The 20,977-nt window shown below is 51.3% G+C and overlaps 1 protein-coding gene across 6 annotated transcripts in view; it reads right to left on the reverse strand.

Annotated features, from left to right (window-relative positions):
- Bcl11b (BCL11 transcription factor B) overlaps positions 1–16,020 on the reverse strand; it is a 93,156-nt gene extending 77,136 nt beyond the window's left edge. For 2 of the 6 annotated variants that reach the window (NM_001277288.1, NM_001277287.1), the window contains exons 1-2: positions 14,942–14,999; positions 1,467–1,832 (exon numbers count right to left, since the gene is read on the reverse strand). In NM_001277288.1, the coding sequence (NP_001264217.1) occupies positions 1,467–1,832; positions 14,942–14,999 (424 nt within the window). Of the gene's footprint in view, positions 1–1,466; positions 1,833–14,941 lie in introns of all 6 variants that reach the window. The other 4 variants (XM_063262010.1, XM_039112400.2, XM_039112399.2 and 1 more) reach the window with 3 other exon arrangements.
- Positions 16,021–20,977: the final 4,957 nt, after the last annotated feature.

Below are 20,977 nucleotides of genomic sequence, written 5' to 3' on the forward strand. Positions count from 1 at the left end.
GCCCCAGGCCTGGCTATGCTGGTATTTTCATGCCTGATTCCCACTAGGACACACACCAGAAAGTCAAGCTGAGGCCAAGCTGGCCCACAGATTTTCCCTACTGCCCCTCCTGTGCCTGTAGGAGGTTTCAGATTGTCCAGTTTCTCCCAGTGTACAGGAGGATAAACTGGAGCCCAAATGTGGCTTGTGGTGGAGCTGGCCTTGCAGTGACTCTGAGTGCCTCTAGGTGACTCGAGGTACTGGTCCATACTCCTGTACCACCTCCTAAGAGGATGCAATGCAATCTCCCCCCACGCCCCCCGCCCCCATGTCCTAAGAGCTTTGTGACCCAAACACCACAGGGACTGGCTTCACATCTCTCCATCTGGCTGCCTATTTGAAAATGCTGCACAGCCGGAGGGACGCCCCCACAAGAGACAGTCTCCTGCCAAAGCTCTTCTGGAGCCCCTCTTTCTCCATCATCACACAAGACCTGCTAGGATTACCCACTCCCCGTTGGCCAAAGAGGAAAATAAGGCCCACAGTCAAAAGGCAAGCCTCGAACCCTCATCTGCATGAATTCTAAAGCAAAGCAATTCATCTTGCTGTCTCATTAGGGGAGCACAGCAGAGGGAGGCTCTCACATTCCCCAGAAGCAGAGGCTTTGGTTTGCACACTGCCTGGGAGACTCTAGCATGTCGTGGTATAGCCAGGAAGGACATACAGCAAAGTCACCAAGTGGGAACGTCCCACTGAGGGGCACTGGTGGTACTCGGGGCAGAGGCTCCATATGTGTTCTTCAGGTAGACAGAATAGTTGTCCAGGTACCAAACAGTGTACCAAAAAAGAATGCCCGCTGCTTCCCCGAGGGATTAGAACTCAGACAGATTTCCCACAACCTGAGGGTCAGGTAAAAATGGGGAACAGGCTCATGAAAAAGAGGGTCTACCCCCTTTCTTTCACAACAGGGGAAACTGAGTCCAAAGACAGGAGGGTAGATAGTGCCATCCGTAAGTGCCTTGCAGGTACTGCCCCACTCAGAGTCACCTGCGTCCTCACGGCAGTCGATACGAGGGGAGGGGGAGGGGTCTCCTGAACTCCATCTTAGAGACGAGAAAACCACCGTTTCCAGGTTGGAAATAACAGAGCCCAAACCAAGCCTGGCTCCAGTGCCAGGGACTGGGCCGAGATCACCAACAAAAAGAGAACCGAGCCAACCTCCAAATTTCCACCTTGTGCTCCAGGCCACTTCTGGATTAAACACAAGATGGAGTTTCCTCAGCAAAAGCAAAGTAGCCAACACACAACAGCCAGGCCTCCCTCAGCTGTCTTCCCCGGAGAGTCACCAGAAAGGGGAAGCCCCAGATGGTGACCCAGAGGCCATCTTGAAAAGCTCTGGACCTCCTGGGAATCAGTACTTCGAGGTCAGGGAGTGGGACCAGCTGGGGAGGTAGCTTCAGCCACCACCAGGTAAGCAAACATCGTACCTGCAATGTTCTCCTGCTTGGGACAGATGCCTTTCGTGGGTGACAGTAGATGGTCATCTTCATCGGGGGTGACCTGGATCCCGATCTCCACTGGTTCAGACACTCTCCTGAGCTCAGAGCGAGAGGAAGGCGGAGGGCTTCCCTTGTCCAGTACCTTGTCGTAGCAGGAGCCCAGGCCCCCACACTGTTTCTTCTTGTGCTCTATAAAAACCAGGATGTCCCCCAGCGGGAAGTTCATCTGACACTGGCCACAGGTGAGTAGGTCAGGGTCGGGGCCGCCCACCATCAGCCCCAGGCTGCTAGGCTCTTCTATCTCCAGACCCTCATCTTCCTCGAGGATAGCAGCCTCCACATGGTCAGCCTCTGCTGGAGACAGAAAGGAGACAGGGAAGGGGCAGAGAAGACAAAGATGGGCTTAGGTGGTCACAGACTAGTTAGTTCCTTTCACCCTTTCCCAGTGAGAAACGAGCCCCTCTGCTGCCAGCCTCTGTGGCTCCCCACATCCCCCCAGGACTGGAGCTCACCATGCCACCACAGCCATGAGGTCAGCATAACAGCACCGATTTTGGGCTCCCTAGAACATGCCCTGCCAACTTCTCCCGACACACACGTGTGTGCACACGCATGCCGCACGCACACCCTGCCTGTTGCCCGCAACATCGGCTGGAGACAACTCTCTCTCGCACTTCTGGGTATCTGGGCGTCACTCAGGGAGCTTCTCACTCCTGGTCACTGATTTGGGAAGCCTAGCAGCATTCTTTAAGCTGTACCACGTTATTCCAACGGGTGGCCTGGCTGAGGAGGAAGGAACCGCTATGCCCCAAGCCCCACTCCAGCTGGAGCCGTGCCTTCCCTTCAGCAGCTTTCATTCACGTTCAGGGCCTTCCCCATTCATGAGCTTCCTACTCACATTCTTCTACCTGAGTCCTGGCCAGGCACCAAACTGGAGAGACCCAGACAGGCGTTGGAAAGCCAGTCCTGCCCAAAGAAAGAAGCACAGGTGCTCGGGGACACGGAGGGGGAAAGCAAGCTGGAGGCACCCTGCGCTCCTGCTCAGACCTCCAGGCCCTCGTAAAATTCTCACTGCACATAGCTCCCCACCATCCTTTCTTTTCATTCCGAGAAAGAAAACGGCCTCTTCGGACTGCAAAAAAAAAAAAAAAAAATCACTTCTTGGCAGCTCTCAAACCACACTTTCGCCGGGCTGGAAGTTTTTAAGATTTCTTCAGCAGTCACTACACTTCCTTTTGTTGTTTATGTTATTTTTTCTCTGGAAAGGGGGCACGGGACCTAAATATTTTGAAGCTAATAAATGCTTCAAAAATCAGCCACTCCCTCGAGGGATCTTGGGAAGGCACGGCAAAGTGCCATAATAAATCAGAGCAAGTGGGCAGGGGAGCTCTGTGTTCCCCTCAGGTCTGGGCGCTCTGTCTGGGATGCTTCAGTGTCAGCCTTGAAGACAAGTGGCCAGGTCTCCACTGGAGCTGGGGACAGCCACAGGTCTGACGCTGAGGAGAGAGATAATGTCTAAGCTGTCCAGCAATCAGGACTGGGTAGTGATTGGCACAGAGGAACTGGAGGGGGTGGGGAAAAGGGGGAGACATTCCGTGGCAGTGAGGTTATTAATGAGCCAGCGCCAAACTGGAAAAACTGAAGGAAAATAGTCTGTGACATCTCCAATGCTACGTGAAGTCACCGTTCCATGTTCTCTCAATAGAAGCTTGCTTGGGGCCTAGGTGAGTCCCTGGGCAAGACTGAATGCAGAACCTGACGCAGGCGATGTAGAATGGGCAGCTAGAGCCGGGCAGGGAGAAGAACAGGTATCACCAATGGGAATCACACCTTGAGTCTCTGCCCGTGGTTACCGGGAGGCAGGCAGGGCCCTCTGTGAATTAAATGTAGAAGACACGCACGGGGAAACACTGCAGTTCAGAAACACCCCGAGAGCGTGTGTGTGTAAATCCTAAATCTGTTGTCTGTAGATCATTAATAACAACAAGCAAGGGGAAAGAAAGAAAGGAAGAAAGAAAGAAAGAAAGAAAGAAAGAAAGAAAGAAAGAAAGAAGAGAGAGAGAAAGAAAGACAGACAGGTAACGGTGACGTCCTCACCACGCCGCCCAGAAACCATTAACTACACTTGAGAAAGAAATCGGAGTTTACTTAAAAAGGAGCTCGAAGACAATGCTACGTAATTAATTTACCAATTTATCTTATGAAAAGCTACCCCCGCCATGGTTAAAATGTAATCACAGCCTTCGAGCTGAAGGTTCGAGGGAGAGACTGGATTCCCGTAAACCGTTTGTCAGGACGTAAAAGGTAATTATTTGGTGCCTCCTTTCCCTTTAATAATCTAACATTGAGCAATACTGTTTATATTGAAAAGCTTGCACCTTTAATTACCAATTACACAGACATAATTCCAGAGCCAAAGGAGAGGGCTGCGCAAAGAGTCCCTTAGAAATACAAGGATGAATTGTGCCCAGCACACGGAAAAGGAACACTGACTGATAAAGAGGAGGAGGGGGTCAAAATATTGTTCGGTCAGAAAAAAAAAAGGACAAAGGAAATAAACTGAAAAGCAAAACAAAGGGGGGGTGGCAAAATGAAATTGAAATTGAGGATTCAAACTAAGCAGGGGGAGGTGCTCTACCCCAGACGGCTTCAGTGCCCACCTCGAGCACGCCTGGCAGTGCAGCTGGCCCTTATAGACTCTGATTAAAAACAATAAACCCATACCTCCAACCCAACGCTGCTCTCCACGGAAAAGGGTGTCTTTTTGCCTTTTAATTGAATCCACCTTCGATATTATTATTACTAATTATCGTTATTATTAACTTTTTCAGTCACACCCACCTGGACAGTTCTCATATTAGGAGTCCCATCCTCTCAGCAAGGAGGGTTCAGGCCATGAAATTTCAAGGCGACATTCTAACTCCCAAGAAGCACAGCCCAGTATAAACATTAGGAAAGGTCATATACTGCTAGCCAATCACAGTATCCTTCCCTCTCCACTCCTCCTTTGACCAAGACTCCAAACCAGCATTCTTTCCTCTGTCATATCTGGTTGTATGTCTGTCTGTCTATCCTCTCTGTCAGTCTGTCTTTTCACTACCCTCATGCAGCAAGCCCTGTGAGCCCCCCACCCCACCCCCAGTCATTGGGTGTGAAGGTTTCCAATCCTGTTTATTACACAGCCGTTCTGAGTTCTTCCCCCATATAGGTAAGCTAACCTGGAGTAGCCAAAGCCCTCCAGGAGGGCAGGCAGACAGACAGACAGGCCGTGCCAGCACAGGCTCAGAACTTAGATCTGGGCTTCTACTACTAAAGGAGTTAGGAGGAAAAGAAACCAGGAGAAAGGTAAAAGCCACCATCCCTCCTGCTTTCAATGTTAAAAGCAAAATGCTTGCCTGTGACAGCAGGCTTGCCCTGTTAACGCCAAAGAGTGGGGTTTCCTCTCCCACCCCCAGCCTAAGTCTCTGAACTCTGGCCTGTTACTAATGATTCTCTCCTGAGGGAGGTGGCAAGGTCGCCCCCCACCCCATCATTCAGGCAGGAGAGTCCTACTGAACCCCAACTTCTGGGTTAGAGTGAATGGACCAGGCAGCTGACTGGGCCTGAAAGCTCGGGCAGAAGCTCTCAGAGACACACCAAAGGCTGTGGTTTCATTTCCTCTGGCAGCGGATATGGGCTGGGTATGTAGTGTGTGTGCATATGTGAGTGAGTGAGTATGTGTGTGTGTGTGTGTGTGTGTGTGTGTGTGTACACGCGTGCGCCTGCTAAGAACTGTATCTATAACGGAAGAAAGAAAAGGGAACAGAACCTATTGGCAAGTCCTGAGAAAAAGGAGGCTGGTCCTCTGGGAACCCTGCTCGACTGCCCTGTACTGAAAACATAGATCTGGCCCAGACACTTGTATCCCCCAGCTCCGAATCACCTTGGAGGACTTAGCCTCTGTTTACACGGGCAGAGAGTCCCAAATGCTACACAGAGAGAAGAGACAGATGAAAGCAGCCATTCCAACCTCGAAGTTTAGAAACCACCCCCAGCCCCACCTCAACCTCATCCCGCAAACTCAGCCTTAAAAAGTAAAGCATTCCCCTGGAAAGATATGTGCTTCCTTGAAAAGCTCCAAGCGTTAGGCAGCCTGCACACCATTACTGCTCTCAATGCACCACGAGCCGAGTAAGAACAGCAGTTGCTAAAATGTTTGACTCATTAAGAGGAAATGAATGGACGGAGGCAGCAGCAACTTGCTCAAATGTAAGATTCCACAGGATTGGAGAGGGTTTTCAATATTAAATTTAAGACACGTGAACAAATATATATATATGTATATATATATATATATATATATTTGTACACAGAGAGAGAGAGAGAGAGAGAGAGAGAGAGAGAGAGAGAGAGAGAGAGGATTTTCCTTTATAACAAAACCACATTTTATTTACAAGGCTGGACCTCCTCCCAGCTGGTACACGCATTTAGAGGCAATGAAATCAGGCTTCACTAGTAATAATAGTCATTTGCTGTTAAGTGGAAGGGGAACCCTTGATCCGAAGGCAAACTTCCCTCGTCTCGGCTCCGCTGGGAAGGAATTTGGGACAGAAGACAGAAATGGAAAGGAGCTGTTCACACTGGCTCAGCCAAGCAGCCACCAAACCTCCATCAGGGCTCAGAAGGCCTTACGTAGCCTGAAAGTCCCCTATGTGCACACAGATCCTAGGACCCTGCCTGCCCTAGACCATCAACAACTGTAGAACTGTAGGGCACCTGCCTCTCAGGGAATTCCAGCCAAGAGATCCGCTGTCTTCAAGCCATTAGGTGTGTGCACGCACACACACACACACACACACACACACACACACACACACACACTCCTGCAAGCACATTGCTACAGACTGCAGACATGAGCTCCTGTCCCCCTTTGCTTCTGCTCAGTTCCAAATCTCTACCCTTAATGACTGACCCACAGTCATTAAAGTATGTGGAGACAGTAAGGAAGGGTCGGGGGTGGGTGGGGGGACAGGTATGCTGCCAGCCTCACAGCCCCCATCACAATGCGTATGGATGTTTACAAGAAGTGTCCAGCACCCACTAAGCATCCATCGAGTTCTGCCTCCTCTGACTAGGGACTTAACACTGGATACCCAGGAAGCTAGAGCCTTGGCCAGCTAGCCCGGGCTTACCAACCTTCTGCAAAGGGAGCCTCTCATTCTATTCTGGGTGGACACTCAGGAGGGGCCGAGACACCAAGAGACACAGCAACAGTAACACCACCTACACACGTGCCGGCCGGGCAGAGCACAGCACAGCACATTCTCCCATCAATGTTTAATTTATTAGATCCAAGGGAAAATAACCGACACAGGGAGGGGAAGGCTGGGTGGGAGAAAGCAAGAGTCAATTCTCGGGGAAGAAAATGATCTACGGCTAGATGACGCAAGGCGCTGTGACGACGAGAGGTTTTTATGAAGTTCTCCAACTGAGGGAATAATGAAATGCCCACAGAGGAGGGGATGGAAGCCAGAATGAGGCACATGCTGAGAGGAATGTCCCTCTGGGACCGCCAAGGGTTAGGTCCCCACCTAAATAACAAGGTCCAGTACAGGACCTGTGCATTCTATTCCACTCCCTCTACCCTGCCCCTCAGTGGATTTAGAAGTCCCACAAGTCCCAGGTGACACTTCCCTGCATCCCCATAAGACCTCCAAAAGCCACCTCCCTGGAGGAATAGGGACACATACACACCAGGTTGCCACCCTGCCTGCTTCATGTGTGCACACAACTCAAATTGAAATTTTCACCTTTTTTGTTTGTCCGTTTGTTTATTTATTTGTTTGTTTGTAGGGTCTCTCTGGGTAGCCCTAGCTACCCTGGAGCTAGCTCTGTAGACCAGGGTGGCCTTGAACTCAGAGATCCACCTGTCTCTCCCTCCCAAAGTGCTTAGGATTAAAGGTGTGCACCACCATACCCAATCTGAAACTTCCCCCACTTCTGACAAGTGAGATAAAGACTAAGAGGAATCAGCCATCGCAGAACGTGAGGAGAGAGTGGGTTTCTCCTCTGGGGAACTGACCAAGATCAGACCTGGTATGATCAAGGAGGGGCATGATGGAGCCTAGTCAGACTTCCTGGAAGGTAGTAGGGAGTTTCTGAGCCACAAAGAGGCCCTGGCTACAGGGCAGACCTCACTTATACAGCCTTGGTTGACAGACTCTAGGTAGGAAAATTCAGTGATGGGGGCTGGGGACCCCCATCTGCACAGCTTGTCCTGTAACAGCTTCACCTTGGGGGAAGTCAGACTGATTAAGAACTGCCTCTCAACATCGCCTAAAATGCTCTGCAGGATTAATTAGTCCAAACCTCTCTCTCCCACTGCACAAAAACACGGTTCAGGAGGCCAGATCCCCTCAAAACTAAGCGACTAAGGAAGGGAAAAGGTAATTTATACTCAGGTATTTCCATTGACCCTCACCATACCAAAAGCTGAAAATCTACACCCAGGACAGATGAGAATGACTCCACTTACGCTTTGATAACAGCTGCCTTTAAAGGGGGGAGGGGGACCCCATCAAAGGCAGAAGACCTTCTAAACACATTTCCCCATGAAAGTGCAAATGCTTCCCATCTTCAGAGCCACGGTGGGGCTGGCAATGGCCTGACAGAAGAGCGTTCTCTGTGGCCAAATGAGAGCATTTGTTTTGTTTAACATTTTGGGTTCTCAAAGATACAGGGGGAGAGTTTCCATGGGTGCATAGGCTATCTCCAGGGGCATCCGGATACTCAGAGACGGCAAGAAGCCCACAAGGGTTCTTCCCACATATCCTCTCCAGGAAATTTAAATAGGACTCCAACTTGGTCCTCTCTCATTTGTAGCAGAGCCTGTGTCTGAGCACTTCTTAATGGAGGGAATCCTGGCACTCGGCTTCCTAGAGTCTCTCTGCACGCTGTTCTAGAAGGCCCCTTAAAGCGGTTCACAAATGTATTTGTAGTTTAGCAATTCAGTAGAACAAGGTCGTAAAAAGTTATAGCAAAACAGAGGATTTTTTTTTTTTTGCCCTCTTTTTTACTTTGAAGTTACTTAATTTTGTGTGGCCTGGCATTTTGCTGCAGTAAATAGCTCGGAGCTGGCTAATTCCACACCCAAGCAAATTATCAGCTGCCACAGAGAGAGAGAGAGAGAGAGAGAGAGGGAGAGAGGGGGGGGAGAGAGAGAGAGAGAGAGAGAGAGAGAAAGAGAGAGAGAGAGAGGAACGAGAAATTTCAGCAACTACACAAAAGACGTGCATATGTCAAAATCCAGAGTCCCCTGAACACAGCCCTGCTCAATAAACAAGAGGCTGGCTGCTGTGCTCGTCTCTCTCACAAGCTCCTGAGAGGGGCTATGTCCACCTGACAGCTTCCTTCAGGCCATTTTTAGGCACATCCTGGGAAAACCAAGCACTCAAGGACGGCAGTCCACAAACTACAGGCATCATGGGGAAGAGAAACATGGACAAATCCCACAGGGCTGTATTTAGTTCCCTAGGAACTAGATTTATGAGATTGGGGGAATCTGCTCCCTGACCGAGGGCAGAGCACAGAAGACACCCCCCAGGCAGGATCAGTAGGAACAGCTGTATGACCCAGGACCACCATCTTCTGTCTCCTCCCGACCAAGCAGAAGCTACCCTCCCTACAGCTAATGAAGTCCTCAGGACAGGACGCTCATTTAGCATCAATACCTTGATCATGATCATGTGGTGCAGGGCACAGCCCTCCCAAAATGGTTTATTTCTCACCACCAGCATTAACCTGGGGACCAAAATCCATGGAGAGTTTAAGCTAAAAGAAAGGCCCAACCGGGCAGCCAAAGACTCCTTCCTTCGTGAAAGAGAGAGGTTTTCACAGGAAAGCATCTAGCCGCCTGTCCCATCACCCCTTATAATTTTTTTTTTCACGAATTGAATGTCTGTGTTGGTGAGTAATCGCAGTATGGGAAGGTCCCCAAATTCCAAGGCAAATGATTGGGGGTTCCTATAAACTGAATTAAAAACAAACAAAGCAAACAAACAACAACAATAAAAAATAAATAAATAAATAAACAAACAAACAAACAGTTCTCTGTAGGCCATAAGCCGTTTGCCCAGACCCAAGACTGAGAGGTGCAACATTTCTTCATTTCACAGTTACCCTGTGTTTGCCTGCATGGCCTGCTTGCAACTGGCCAGACTCAAACATTAGATGAAGTAGAGACATCATCAGATAAATGGCTGGCCCTCTTCCTCCAGCTGATGACAGCTAAGGCTTTTGTCTGACCTAATTTATTTCTCTTTCAGGTTAGAATAAAGCATTTTCCTGTGTCAGGGCAAGCTCTCCAGCCCATCCGCCGAACTCACGCACACCACTCCAGTTCACTGCACTGTCTGCAGATCTCATGAACTCGAAAGCTAAGACATCATAGACCTAGAAACCCCGCAATCAACGCACGCAGCACCGAAGCACTTGTTTGGGGAGAGACAGAACTTCGTGACGTGCCATCTATGAAGGTAACTCTCTGGGGTGAAAGGTACGCTGCCCCCCCCCCCGCATCACCCCCGGCAAGCACAGGCCGCTTGCAAACAAACTCACCAGCACTATTTGAATTGTGCTGTATGGGAAAGAGTGCCTGCTCCCTTGGTTCTGTGGGCTCGCTGCGGAATAGACCGTATTGAGACTGTTATCAAATCGGAACTGAAAGGACTGCCATCCATCAAGTTGTCTTGGGTCCACGACTCCCTTAAGCAGCAGTCCACAGTGATCCCCCCCCCACCTCCAGGGAACATGCGCTAAGATGGGGGCCACCTCTAAACCGGGGACCACTCTTCCCAGACTCCCTAGGTGGACAGTGAATGCTTAACCAACAAAACAAGGTGTTCAGAATGTCCAGACCACGGACAGACGAAGGGGGAGAAAAACACTCCTTCAGGAATAACAATTTTAATTGTTTAAAAAGAAAAGGAAATCGGAGGAACAGAAAAAAGGCCTCCCCACCTGCCAGGTAAGGGCTTACGAATCCATAGCAATGGCTTGAAAATAGATTTCTCAAACTTATATTCTCATTTTTGTCCTGCACAAATCTCTACAGGAAAATCAATATTACAACTTCACGCTTAAGACATTTTGCAGCGACACAAACTGCAGCGGCTGCCGTTGCAGCCGCCGCGGCCGATGTGCTGATGGACGCGGGTTCCCAGGCATAGCCGCCGAGGCACCGCAGCCATGACACGGGCACCGAGCGCCCCCTAGCTGACGAGAGGCGCTAGGCGAGGCTTGGAGCACCAGGCTTTTACCCTTAACCAAAATCAAATTCCACTGAAAGTTTACTTTGGAAAGTGTTTTATCACAACAAGCAACAGAGAGTGCAAGACGATGAAGACGGGAGGTGAAAAATGGTTGCATAAAGGTGGGGAAGATCTATCAAGAGTCAAGTCTGACTAGGGCGTTCAAGATCTCCTAGCTGCTGTGGGAAGCTGGAGTCTGTAAGCAGACTGATCTTACGTGGGTCCATTTCACCCGAGACTACTGTCAAATACACCTTCCCTCTGGCCAACGAAGAGCTTTTGGGTCCTTTGGTGGTGAGCTGAAAAGTGCATCTAACCATCTAATCTCTCCAAGTCTCTAAGGCCGGGTCCCCAGGAGCAACTGCATTCACTCCAAGACTAAACAGCTGACCTTTTTTTTTTTTTTTTCTGTTATGAAACATTCTGAAGACTAGACAAATTTCGCCAAAGCCAGGGCCCACTGCAGATAGCGGGCTCCCCCCTCCAGACAGGAAGCAACTATATATACAAAAATCTTCGAATAAGAGAAGAAAAAAATCTCCTCTAAAAATATGAGGGGTTGTTAAAATGGGCTCGTGACTGTTTTCTCTCGGGTGTGAATTACAAATGAATAAAATCAACCTGGCATAACACCTTTGACGAACACGTTTTTATTCTCGTGTGGAATCCGAGTGGCTGACAAACCAGACTTCTAATGACACGGGGTTCCCTTCTGTGCAAACAGCAGACAAACTTCACTGCCTCTACCCAGCTACCAAAAAAAAAGAGAAAAAGAAAAAGAAAAGGAAAGAGAGAGAGAGAGAGAGAGAGAGATAAAGGGCCCTTGCCTTATGAAATTTGTCAGAGACGCAGTTTAGTAAGGTAAGGGGACCATTAGAGGTATAACTGTACCCTAGGGTTCAGACAATTGTGAACGTAGCGGCCTTTAAAACATACAACCACCACAAAACCCAATCTGAAGAGGTTAGCATGGAATTAATACAACCAGCCTAACTTCTGTGGCAAATCTTGGGTCTCTGGCTGTTGGGCAAAATCACGAATGCATATAGAGAATCGCTATCCTTCCTTGGGAACCTGTTGGTGGCTTATTGGAAAGTTGGCGTCATTAAGGGCCTATATAATTCACCACTCCATTTTGCCTCCACGGTTCTTCAGAAAACCTTTGAGCTTTTCCACGGCTCTCAGAATACATTTCCTTTGCCTGACCCTGCTTGGCATAGCTGGCACAAGGCCCTTCCCTCTGCCTGGCCAGCGGCTGCTTCTTCCCTCCCTTCTACCATCACCCCCCCCCAGGCTATTTTGTGTTTGTTTTTACTAATGTCTGTGCCTGCCCTCCCGTTTGAAAAGCCGCATCCATCTGGGTCAAACATTTTGAAACAAACCAGAAGCCCAGGTCTTCTATTGCAGCTGTCTCCCACCCCCTTAGCTGCCTCAGTCCTTTTCCTACCCATCCTGCCTACAGTAACCTTAACACACTAGGAAGAAGCCCTTCCCCTACTCCCGACACATACACCAAGATCATGGATGCTATTTTGGGGCCTTTCTGGTTTCCTGGACTATCAGTGATTCGAAGTTGCATCATCACCGAAGAACCTTAAGCTACTGCCCCACAGGCCCAAGGCTGCCACCCAACTGAAAAAAAAAAAAAAAAAAAAAAAAAAAAAAAAAAAAAAAAAAAAAAAACCGATCGGCCACGTCTTAGATGGTTTCCTTCAGATCTAAAATCTCACATGGGAGTGAGTGTCTGTAGGGGCTGAGACAACACCTGCTCGGCTGCCCAGGCCTTTTGCAATCAGAGCTCCTGTATCCCATGCTTCATAACTAGTCACAATCCCCAGGCTACACTGTATCTCCTGCATCCCGGTCTTGCTACCTCTGGGGTGATACTGCACGGACAGAAAAGCCAGCTGCTTTTCTGAACACCTTTTGAACCGCTCTCCCTGCTTAACCCCCTGAAACAATGCCCAGGCTCCCAGGGTCCCCAGAAGGCAGGTAGAACTGCTCAGCAGCCTGGCCTGCTGCCCCCTTTTCTCTCCAGCACTCTTGCCTTCTCTGCCTCTGCAGAAGCATCAGCTGGCTTTTCCCAGCTGCTCAGAGCAAGGGTGAGACAGAGAACCAAATGCATGGAAGGATGTCACATGAAGCACCCCTCACCCCCAGGCCCAGCTGCCACCGGTCCCTCTGGTCAGAGCTTGCTCAGGATGTCCCAGGGATGCCCAGAGAAGGACAGCAAATCTATCTGCCTTTCCCCTAATACTGCAAATGACCCAGTGTCAGGGGCTACCAGCTTCTCCCCTTCCCACAGACCCCCCCCCTCAAAAACAATTCTTGCAATTATACAGGGGATGGGGGTGGCAGCAAACTGCCTCTTGGACAAATTAGGGTCTGGAAGTGTGGATGTTTTAACAACCACTTCACCTAAAGGTAGGAAGTGGACTGTAAAATAACCCATGGCTGCAGCATGCTAAAGGAAGAAAATAAATGTCAAGTGGTCAAAAGGATCTTGATGAGACCAGGCTCAAATTTGGCTGCAAAACATTTTGTTTTAAATGCAACCAGCAAGTCTCCTTTGACATTACAACATTGAAAAAAATAAAGGAAACTTCCCTTCCCTTCTACCCGTAAGAGACATCCCTCTCCCAAGAACCTCACTTTAATATATATGCCCCCCGAGATAATAATAATAATAATAATAATAATAATAATAATAATAATAAACGCACGAATTCTTACTAACGTGTCTGCGGTAACAAAGGAGAGATGGGAACAGCAATAGCTTCGAGCAGATGGCTCCTGTGCTGGGTTGGAGGGGAGGGGAGAGCCCCTTTATATATTTATTTATTTATTTAAATTCTTTAAAATATAACATAAATATTCGGCTCTCGACTGCAGGGCAGTCAGTCCTCAGCGGCGGCCCGTCATTCACAGGCTTCTCCAGCTCCAGCGCGGGGAGCCCGGCCCCAACGCAGTGAGGTGAGCGAAGAATTGCAAGATTACAACCTGCCTGAGGTCTCGATGGCACCCAGAGGAAATTTTATTTCTATTGCAATAAAAAAAATAATAAATAAAAAGCAACCGCAACCAAAAGAGAAAAAAAAAAAACCCGCGGGGAGAGACTCGCGCTGGCTGCGGCCAGGGCGTCCCAGAGCTCTGCAAGCCGACCTCGCTGGTGGCAGCGCCGGGACCCGGCGGGTTCCGGGAGAACTGTGTACCTGCGCGGCTCGCGCTGGCGTTTTCTTTTCTAAACGAACCCAGCTGGGGCGTTGGAAGCCGCTGAGTGTCTGCCCTGCTGCCTGACTTTGCCAGCCCCGCCACTTGCTTGAAATCCGGCGGATTTGCACTGCGACCTGCCTTGTTTATTTAGATGGGGAAGATGAAAGATACAGAGATAGAGAGATGGATAAGAGGATGATAGGTATTTTCTCCCCTTCCTTTTTTTTTTCTCCTCTTCATTTTTACTGTTACAAGAGCATCCCTCTTTTCCCACTCATGACTCTTTTTTTTAACTCGTGGCGGGGATTTTTTTTCACCAACCCAAAACCTCCCCCCACACCTTTTTTTTTTTTTTGAGTTGGGGGGGAAAGAAGACAAGACCGTCCCAGGAGACGGAGGTGGGGAAATGAGGAGGGGGTGCTCCAGCCCAGCAAACAGCTGCGCAGCTGGATTCTTTTGCAAATAGCGAGAGGAGGGGAGGGGACGGCGGCTTCGGAATCCTAGCAGCGGCGCGGTCGGCGCCCTGCCTGGCGGGGCGCAGCGACCGGGAACCCGAAGCCCGCGGCTACCCCTTTACCCTGCGGGTCCTCGGGTCCAGGGCTCACTCGGGGCTCCGTCCGCCCGCTTCTCCGAGCGCGGACCCACGCGCTCGCCAACTTTTCCCGGTTCCCCCTCCCCCTCCGCTCCCCGGCCCCCTCCCCCTCCTCTCCAAACCCCGCCACCAGCGCCGCCGCCGCCACACACGCCGCTTGGAGGGCCGAGCGTCCAGCCGGGCTCGGCGCGCACAGCCGCCTGCAAGCCCGCGCACCCCCTCCCCGGCCCGGAGCCCGCGGCGGCTGCCCCCGGCTGCAGAGAAACTTTCCCAGAGCCCCACGCTCGGCCTCTGAGCCCGGTTTGGTGTCCCCAGCCCCGGGCGCCCGGAGCCCCAGCCGCCGGCCCCTCGCGCGTGCGGCGGACACTTACGCGTGATGAGTTCCCTCTGGGACAAGTGCTGCGGGTTGCCCTGTTTGCGGCGGGACATTGCCCCGGCATCTATTCTGGCATCGCCCGGAAAGCTGCACAGATGCGGGCCGGGGAGGGGGTCTGAGCCGCCGCCGCCGCCGCCGCGCCTCCTCCTCCGCCCGGGTTGGTGCCTCTGCCCTTCCTCTCTTCCTCCTCTTCTTCTTCTTCTTCGTCTTTATTTTGCTTTTTCTTCTGGGCTGTGTTTTTGTTTTTGTTTTTGCAAAAAGAAAAAAGAAAAAGCCAGGAAGATGGCTTGCTCTAAAATAGAGAAAGGCTAAAATAAATTATAAAGCTGCTGTTGCTCGCCGCGGGCTGGCCGGTTTCTTTAAAAATATATTCTTTTGGAGGAAAAATATCTCTCACACTTCTTCAAAGTGCTTGGCCTCTTAGACTTGTAAATGTCTTCTTGAAGTTACGCCGGGTTTTGCACCGGCCTCTGACACTTTTCTTTCGGGGTCTGGTAGGTGGAACGCGCACTTCCACCCAAGGGGAGGGGGGAGGAAAAATGCAAACAAATTTCAAAAAAGCAAAAAAAAAAAAAAAGGCAAAGAAAACTTGGGGACTTGTCTCGTACCCCCTCACCCCGCCCCCTCAAAAAACCCGAAAGCAATGAAAAACTGCCTTGGTTCGGTTCTTTCTGGGTTTTCTGCGCGCTGCCTGCTTTTTTTCTTTCTCGGAGGCTGACCCCTCCGAGGCTCTGGGGGACTCCGGGAGCGGCTCCTTCCCGGGTCACCTGGCAGGCTGGCGCCGGCCGGAGGGGCTGCGGGTCCCCGCGTGCGCTCCCCAGCGCTGCCCGGCGCCGCCGGCCCAGGGGGAGCGGGACTGCGGGGCGGCTCGCCCAATGCGCCCGGGTCGGTGCGGGCGTGGACGGGAGCTATAGATTGCAACGTGAAGATGGCGGAGTCCGGGTTCTCCGGGAGCTCTCGGTCTCTCTGTGGCTGGGGCTGCCTCTGTACAATGGGATAAAATTCAAGTTCAAGTGCGGACGTGACGTTTAATCTGCTCTAGAGACAAAAAGACCCAGAGAGTCGGAGCACTGGGGGCGACTAGCGGTGGCTTTTTAACATTGTACCCTGTAAGAGAACAAGAAAGCACACACCGAGACACGCGCGCGCGCACTCACACACACTCGCCAGTGCGCACACCCGCAACCCAGGCCGGCCACACGTGCAAACTACTGTTTTTGTGAGCTGGTCTTATCACCGAGCACCGGCTTCGCAAAAGTGGGGGTGGGGGGGAGTAAATAAAATAAAATCTTGTCCCCACTCACTCTTCCTCCCCCGGGAGCCGGACTCCCTGAGAAAGGGGGCGGAGTGCTGTGTGAGTAACTGAGGTACACTGAGTCCAAGTAAGTCTAAACCCACCCACTCAAGAAGGAGGGCTGGAAATCGGGGGGGGGGGGGAGACTGAGGCGACAGATACAATTGTTTTACTTCACTCCCTGGAAAAGTAGTTACAGTTGGTTTTACTTATTTGGGAAGGGGGGTATTTTATAGAAACTTCCAAAAAGTGTCTCCATATAAACCGGAGGGGGGGGCGGTTGGTTGTCTTAAATAACAAAATAAAATATACTAAGGGGGCACAGTTGGGGGGGGTTGCGTTTTGTTTGAATTCCATTCCAGAAGGGTTCTTCGCCTTTCTGGGCCCCATTAACTCCTAGGGGGGTCAAGCGTTGCCCCGCCCCCACCCCCTAGTCTCCTTGGGAAGCACGCGCTAGAGGGACGGGGTGGGGGTCACTCCACGTAGAAGTCTGGGACTCTCGGACCCAGAAGTGGGCGTGGCCAGCGGTCGGAAAGGAGGGTGCCTCAGAGAGGCGCCCCCCAATTCCCTCCGTGAAATCTCTGCAACCTGGAAGTCGTCCCCCTCCTCCACCGCCCGGGATCGGACTTGAAATTGCTTGTCCGACCGGGAAGGACAGAGCCGCCTTGTCAACCGTTTGATCTCCAGCCGGCGAGGACAAGGGGAGTTGTGGGGGCCTGCCCGTGGCCCGGGGACAAGGCCAGGCTGCAGTCCCGAATGCACCGCCCCCTCCCGGCGCTCTCCTCCAGGAGACCAGCTGGGTCTACTGGATAACCTGGCCTCCCGCGCTGGGCGCGCCAGTAAGCTGGACCCCTCGCCCTTCCCCGGCGGCCAGGGCGGGTCGGGGCCTGGCTGGGGCTGAGCTTTGCGGTGAGCCTGGCTGCACCACCCTCACCCCGCCACCCCGCCCCAGGCCTGGCGGCCGGGCTTCAGCCCAGGGATTGGTGAGGCTGCAAGGCCTCCAGGCGAGCTGCCTCTCCCGGGGCCTGTTCCTCAGGGGGCACCTGGGCTTTTTGTTCATCCCGAAAGCCATGGGTGGGGCCGTGGCACCAAGGAAGCGGCGCAGTGTTAGGAGCAAGGACAGAAGGATCTGTCTTCCCTTCCCACTTCACCCAAAACAATCACTCTACGTTGTGCCCTGGTTTGCAGTTTCCAGCGCTCAGGGACTGCAGGGTCCACAGACCGAGGCAAGGCTGAGCTGTGAGGATGCTGGGCGGGGGCGGGCTTACACCTCCTTCCGTAGGCCGGGCAGGCCGCGTGCAGCTGCCCACCACCACCACACACACATAGGCATCCCTACACGTGGTGCTAAGTCTGAAAGCGTCTCCTCTCAACCCAGCCCGCCTCACAGGAAAAATAAAAATTCCAAGAAAGTGGCCGGAGTAGGAAAAAAAATATAGCCCACACTCACCTTTTAATAAACCTCCCAAGAAACCCATTAACTGGCCTTATCCGCACACCCCCGCTACAATTTGAAAGATCATCTAGCCTTCTGTCTCGTAGACTCGCAGATGGGAAGGCCAGAGAGGGATATGACTTTGCCCAAAAACACACAGCACATCAGGGGCAAGTCTGCACTTAAAACGCTGCACCCTGCCCGGGACAGCCTGCCACCATGGGCGCGAAATTCAAACACGTGGCCCTCACCTTCTGGGGGAGATAGCTACAAGGAACGGGGAGCGAGTCAGAGGCCCGGGGTGAGGGAGGAGGAAGAGGAGCGCTCTCTCTCTCTCTCTCTCTCTCTCTCTCTCTCTCTCTCTCTCTCTCTCTCTCTCTCTCTCTCTCTCTCTCTCTCTCTCTCTCTGAAAACAGGGAGCTTAGGGGCCCCAGAGTCAGCTGCCTGTTTGAGCACGGGTGGGACCAAGGACAGGGCAGCGGGAAGTGGCGTTGCAGTCCGGACTGACCCTAGCAGGTCCTCCCCGAACCGCGCGCTACCCTGAAGGTGGGAAGGCGCGCGCGATGATGGCCGGTGCAAGGCCGGAGCTGTCGCGGTCGCCGGGGCGCTCTCCACCTCGAGGCCGCCAGCAAGAGGCCGCCCTGCCCGGCCTGCGCCTCCTCCACTCCCAAGAGGCGCCCGGGCGGGCGCAGGCAGCGAGCGATCCCAGCTGCCACTCCAGTCTCCTCCTTTTCCCTCTGCCCGTCTGGCACGGCATGGTTTGCGCTGAAAGCTGTTAATGTCTGGTCTCACAGCTCCCCCTTTAGTCTTGCGGCGCTCCGTGTCTCGCGTTCCCAACCAGATCAATAGCTGCCTTTCGGCCGACCTTGACCTCTTGCTCGACCCTGCCTTACTTAGGCTGCTGGCTCCAGGGGACCAGCTCTGGCTCTCTCTGCTCTCTGTGGTACTGGGCTGGAAATCACTACAAGCCTTTGCTCTCTCGGACCTCGGGCCAGGCAGGTGTGTCCAAGATACCCTCAGACAGCCTTGTTTAGAATAAAGTTCGCGTGTGTGCCTCTGTGTGTGTGTGTGTGTGTGTGTGTGTGTGTGTGTGTGTGTGTGTGTGTGTGTTATGCAGGTGGCTACCCAAAAGAGTGAAGGTAGAAACGTGGGCCTGAACCCCTTGCATCATAAAAACCGTAGTATCATTTCTCCTGCACCTGCTAGAGCCTACTGTGTGCTCTTGGCTCAGTCCATAATCAGATAGAAATGAGAGAGAGAGAGAGAGAGAGAGAGAGAGAGAGAGAGAGAGAGAGAGAGAGAGAGAGAGAGAGAGAGAGAATGAATATGAATGTCACAACACTTCACTATTTCTTCCCGGGTTTCACACTGCCTTCCCAGGGTGAATCCCCGCAGCCTGCATCCCTTTAAGGATAGGAGAGTCGTCCTTTACAGAGAAATCATTCAGAAATTAAAATTCGCTTCACCGAATCAAAGTGCATTTTTATCAGCTTGTGTGGGGTCCTAAATCCCCGCATGGGCTTTGCGCGACACCCACGGTGAGGGCAGACTGAGCAGGCCCTCGTCAGGCTTTGTGCTTAAAATTCCTTGAAGGACTTTCTATCCTTAGGCGCAGGCTGGGACCTATGGAAGAGTCTGTCATGTTGTCTTTGCCTTCTGAGCTGCTACATTTTATCTGATGTCTTTAGGAAAATTTGGTTGGCTCTAGATAAGCGTGGGGGTGGAGGGGGAAGCCCTGGAGTCCTTGCAGGAAAAAACCCGACATTCCACTTGTTTTTTTTTTTTTTTCTTTCTTTCTTTCTTTTTTTTCGGAGCTGGGGACCGAACCCAGGGCCTTGCGCTTGCTAGGCAAGCGCTCTACCACTGAGCCAAATCCCCAACCCCCCACTTGTTTTTGTTATTCTCTCCATAACAAGGATCCTCTCTCTGCAGTGTAGACAGATAACTTTGGAGCTGCCTGAAGTCCCAACAACACAGCTTACCAAATTACTTTTGGGTTTCATCTCTGGTGCTTTAAAAAAAAAAAAGAAAAAAAAAGAAAAAAAAAACTGTGCAAAGAGAAGGCGAATCTTGTCATTTTCACAAGTGTGGAGCAAACTCAGAAGTAAACTCTGCCTGCTGCTTTCTCTTCTTCCAGGCTCCAAACCTTATTGACTGTGAAGGCTCGGAAAATTCAGTGAACGCTATGATCAGAGCATCCGCACCTCCTCTTTTTGAGAACAGAAACCTCAAGCAAGTCCTATACACATTAAGAAGGCGCCCAAGATGGTCTTGATGGCTTTCTTCCTCGTGGTTTGAAATATTTTCTAATTAATTATCATATTTAAGACGTGTGTGTGGATCATGAACTCAGCTCTCTCCCTCTGCCTGTGTGTGGGGCCCCAGAGATCCAAGTCCGGTCCTCAGGCTTCTCTGCAAAGGCCTCTGCTGGCTGAACCATCTCCCCCGCTCTGGTTTAAAAGCTCCAGAGATCAAATCCAGACTCCTTAGTGGTCAGGAGAGTCCTGGTAGGTGTCCCTGAACGCCTTCTAGAATTGCATGTACTTCCTTGTTGAAGGGAAGGTTTTTCTGGATAACAGGGATAACAGAGGGTTTAGGCCTTAGCACCTAAAGGCTAAGCAGGACCCCAAAGCTTGCCTCTCACCTTTCTTCAGTCTGTTCTTGTTGAAATTAAGATCCAGGCTTTTGTTAAACATGAGTCATTACGTCTTTTCTTTCCTCTTTTTCCCCTCCAACCCCCCCCCCAAAAAGAAATATTTGGGCTTCGTACCCTAGAGAATTTTAACAATCATTTAATTACTTGAAGTAGACTGGAATGGGCTTGGGGGCGGGGGAGTGGGACAGAGGTAACCCTGCCTGCTTTCTTTAAGTCTGCAGCCTAGAAGACCTAGACCAGTTTCACGGATCCCGATTCGTGCCTTATTTTCCTTTAAAAATATTAAAAACCAAAACCAAGACATGCCCATCACCCTATATGTGCGTCCACACTGAAATGCTCCTAACTCTGCCCCTGTGATCTGAAGTGACCCTGAGTGGCTCAGTACTAAGGGATCTGGAACTATTTCTACAGCTCTGTCGCCTCGTTTGGAATTTTCTTGCTGCTTGGCTAATTTTAATTCTTTAGTTGAGTCATCAATTCAAATTGGGTAAGGAAGCCATCACCCAGTTGGGAGAGAGTATCACCAAGCTTGCACTCTCATCTCTCACAGACAGGGGTCAGAGTGGGGAGGAATAGCTACCTCTACACATGTGTGTCATGCTCAGGATCTCTCTCTCTCTCTCTCTCTCTCTCTCTTTCTCTC

The sequence above is a fragment of the Rattus norvegicus genome, chromosome 6, assembly GCF_036323735.1.
Source record: "Rattus norvegicus strain BN/NHsdMcwi chromosome 6, GRCr8, whole genome shotgun sequence".
NCBI lineage: Eukaryota > Metazoa > Chordata > Mammalia > Rodentia > Muridae > Rattus > Rattus norvegicus.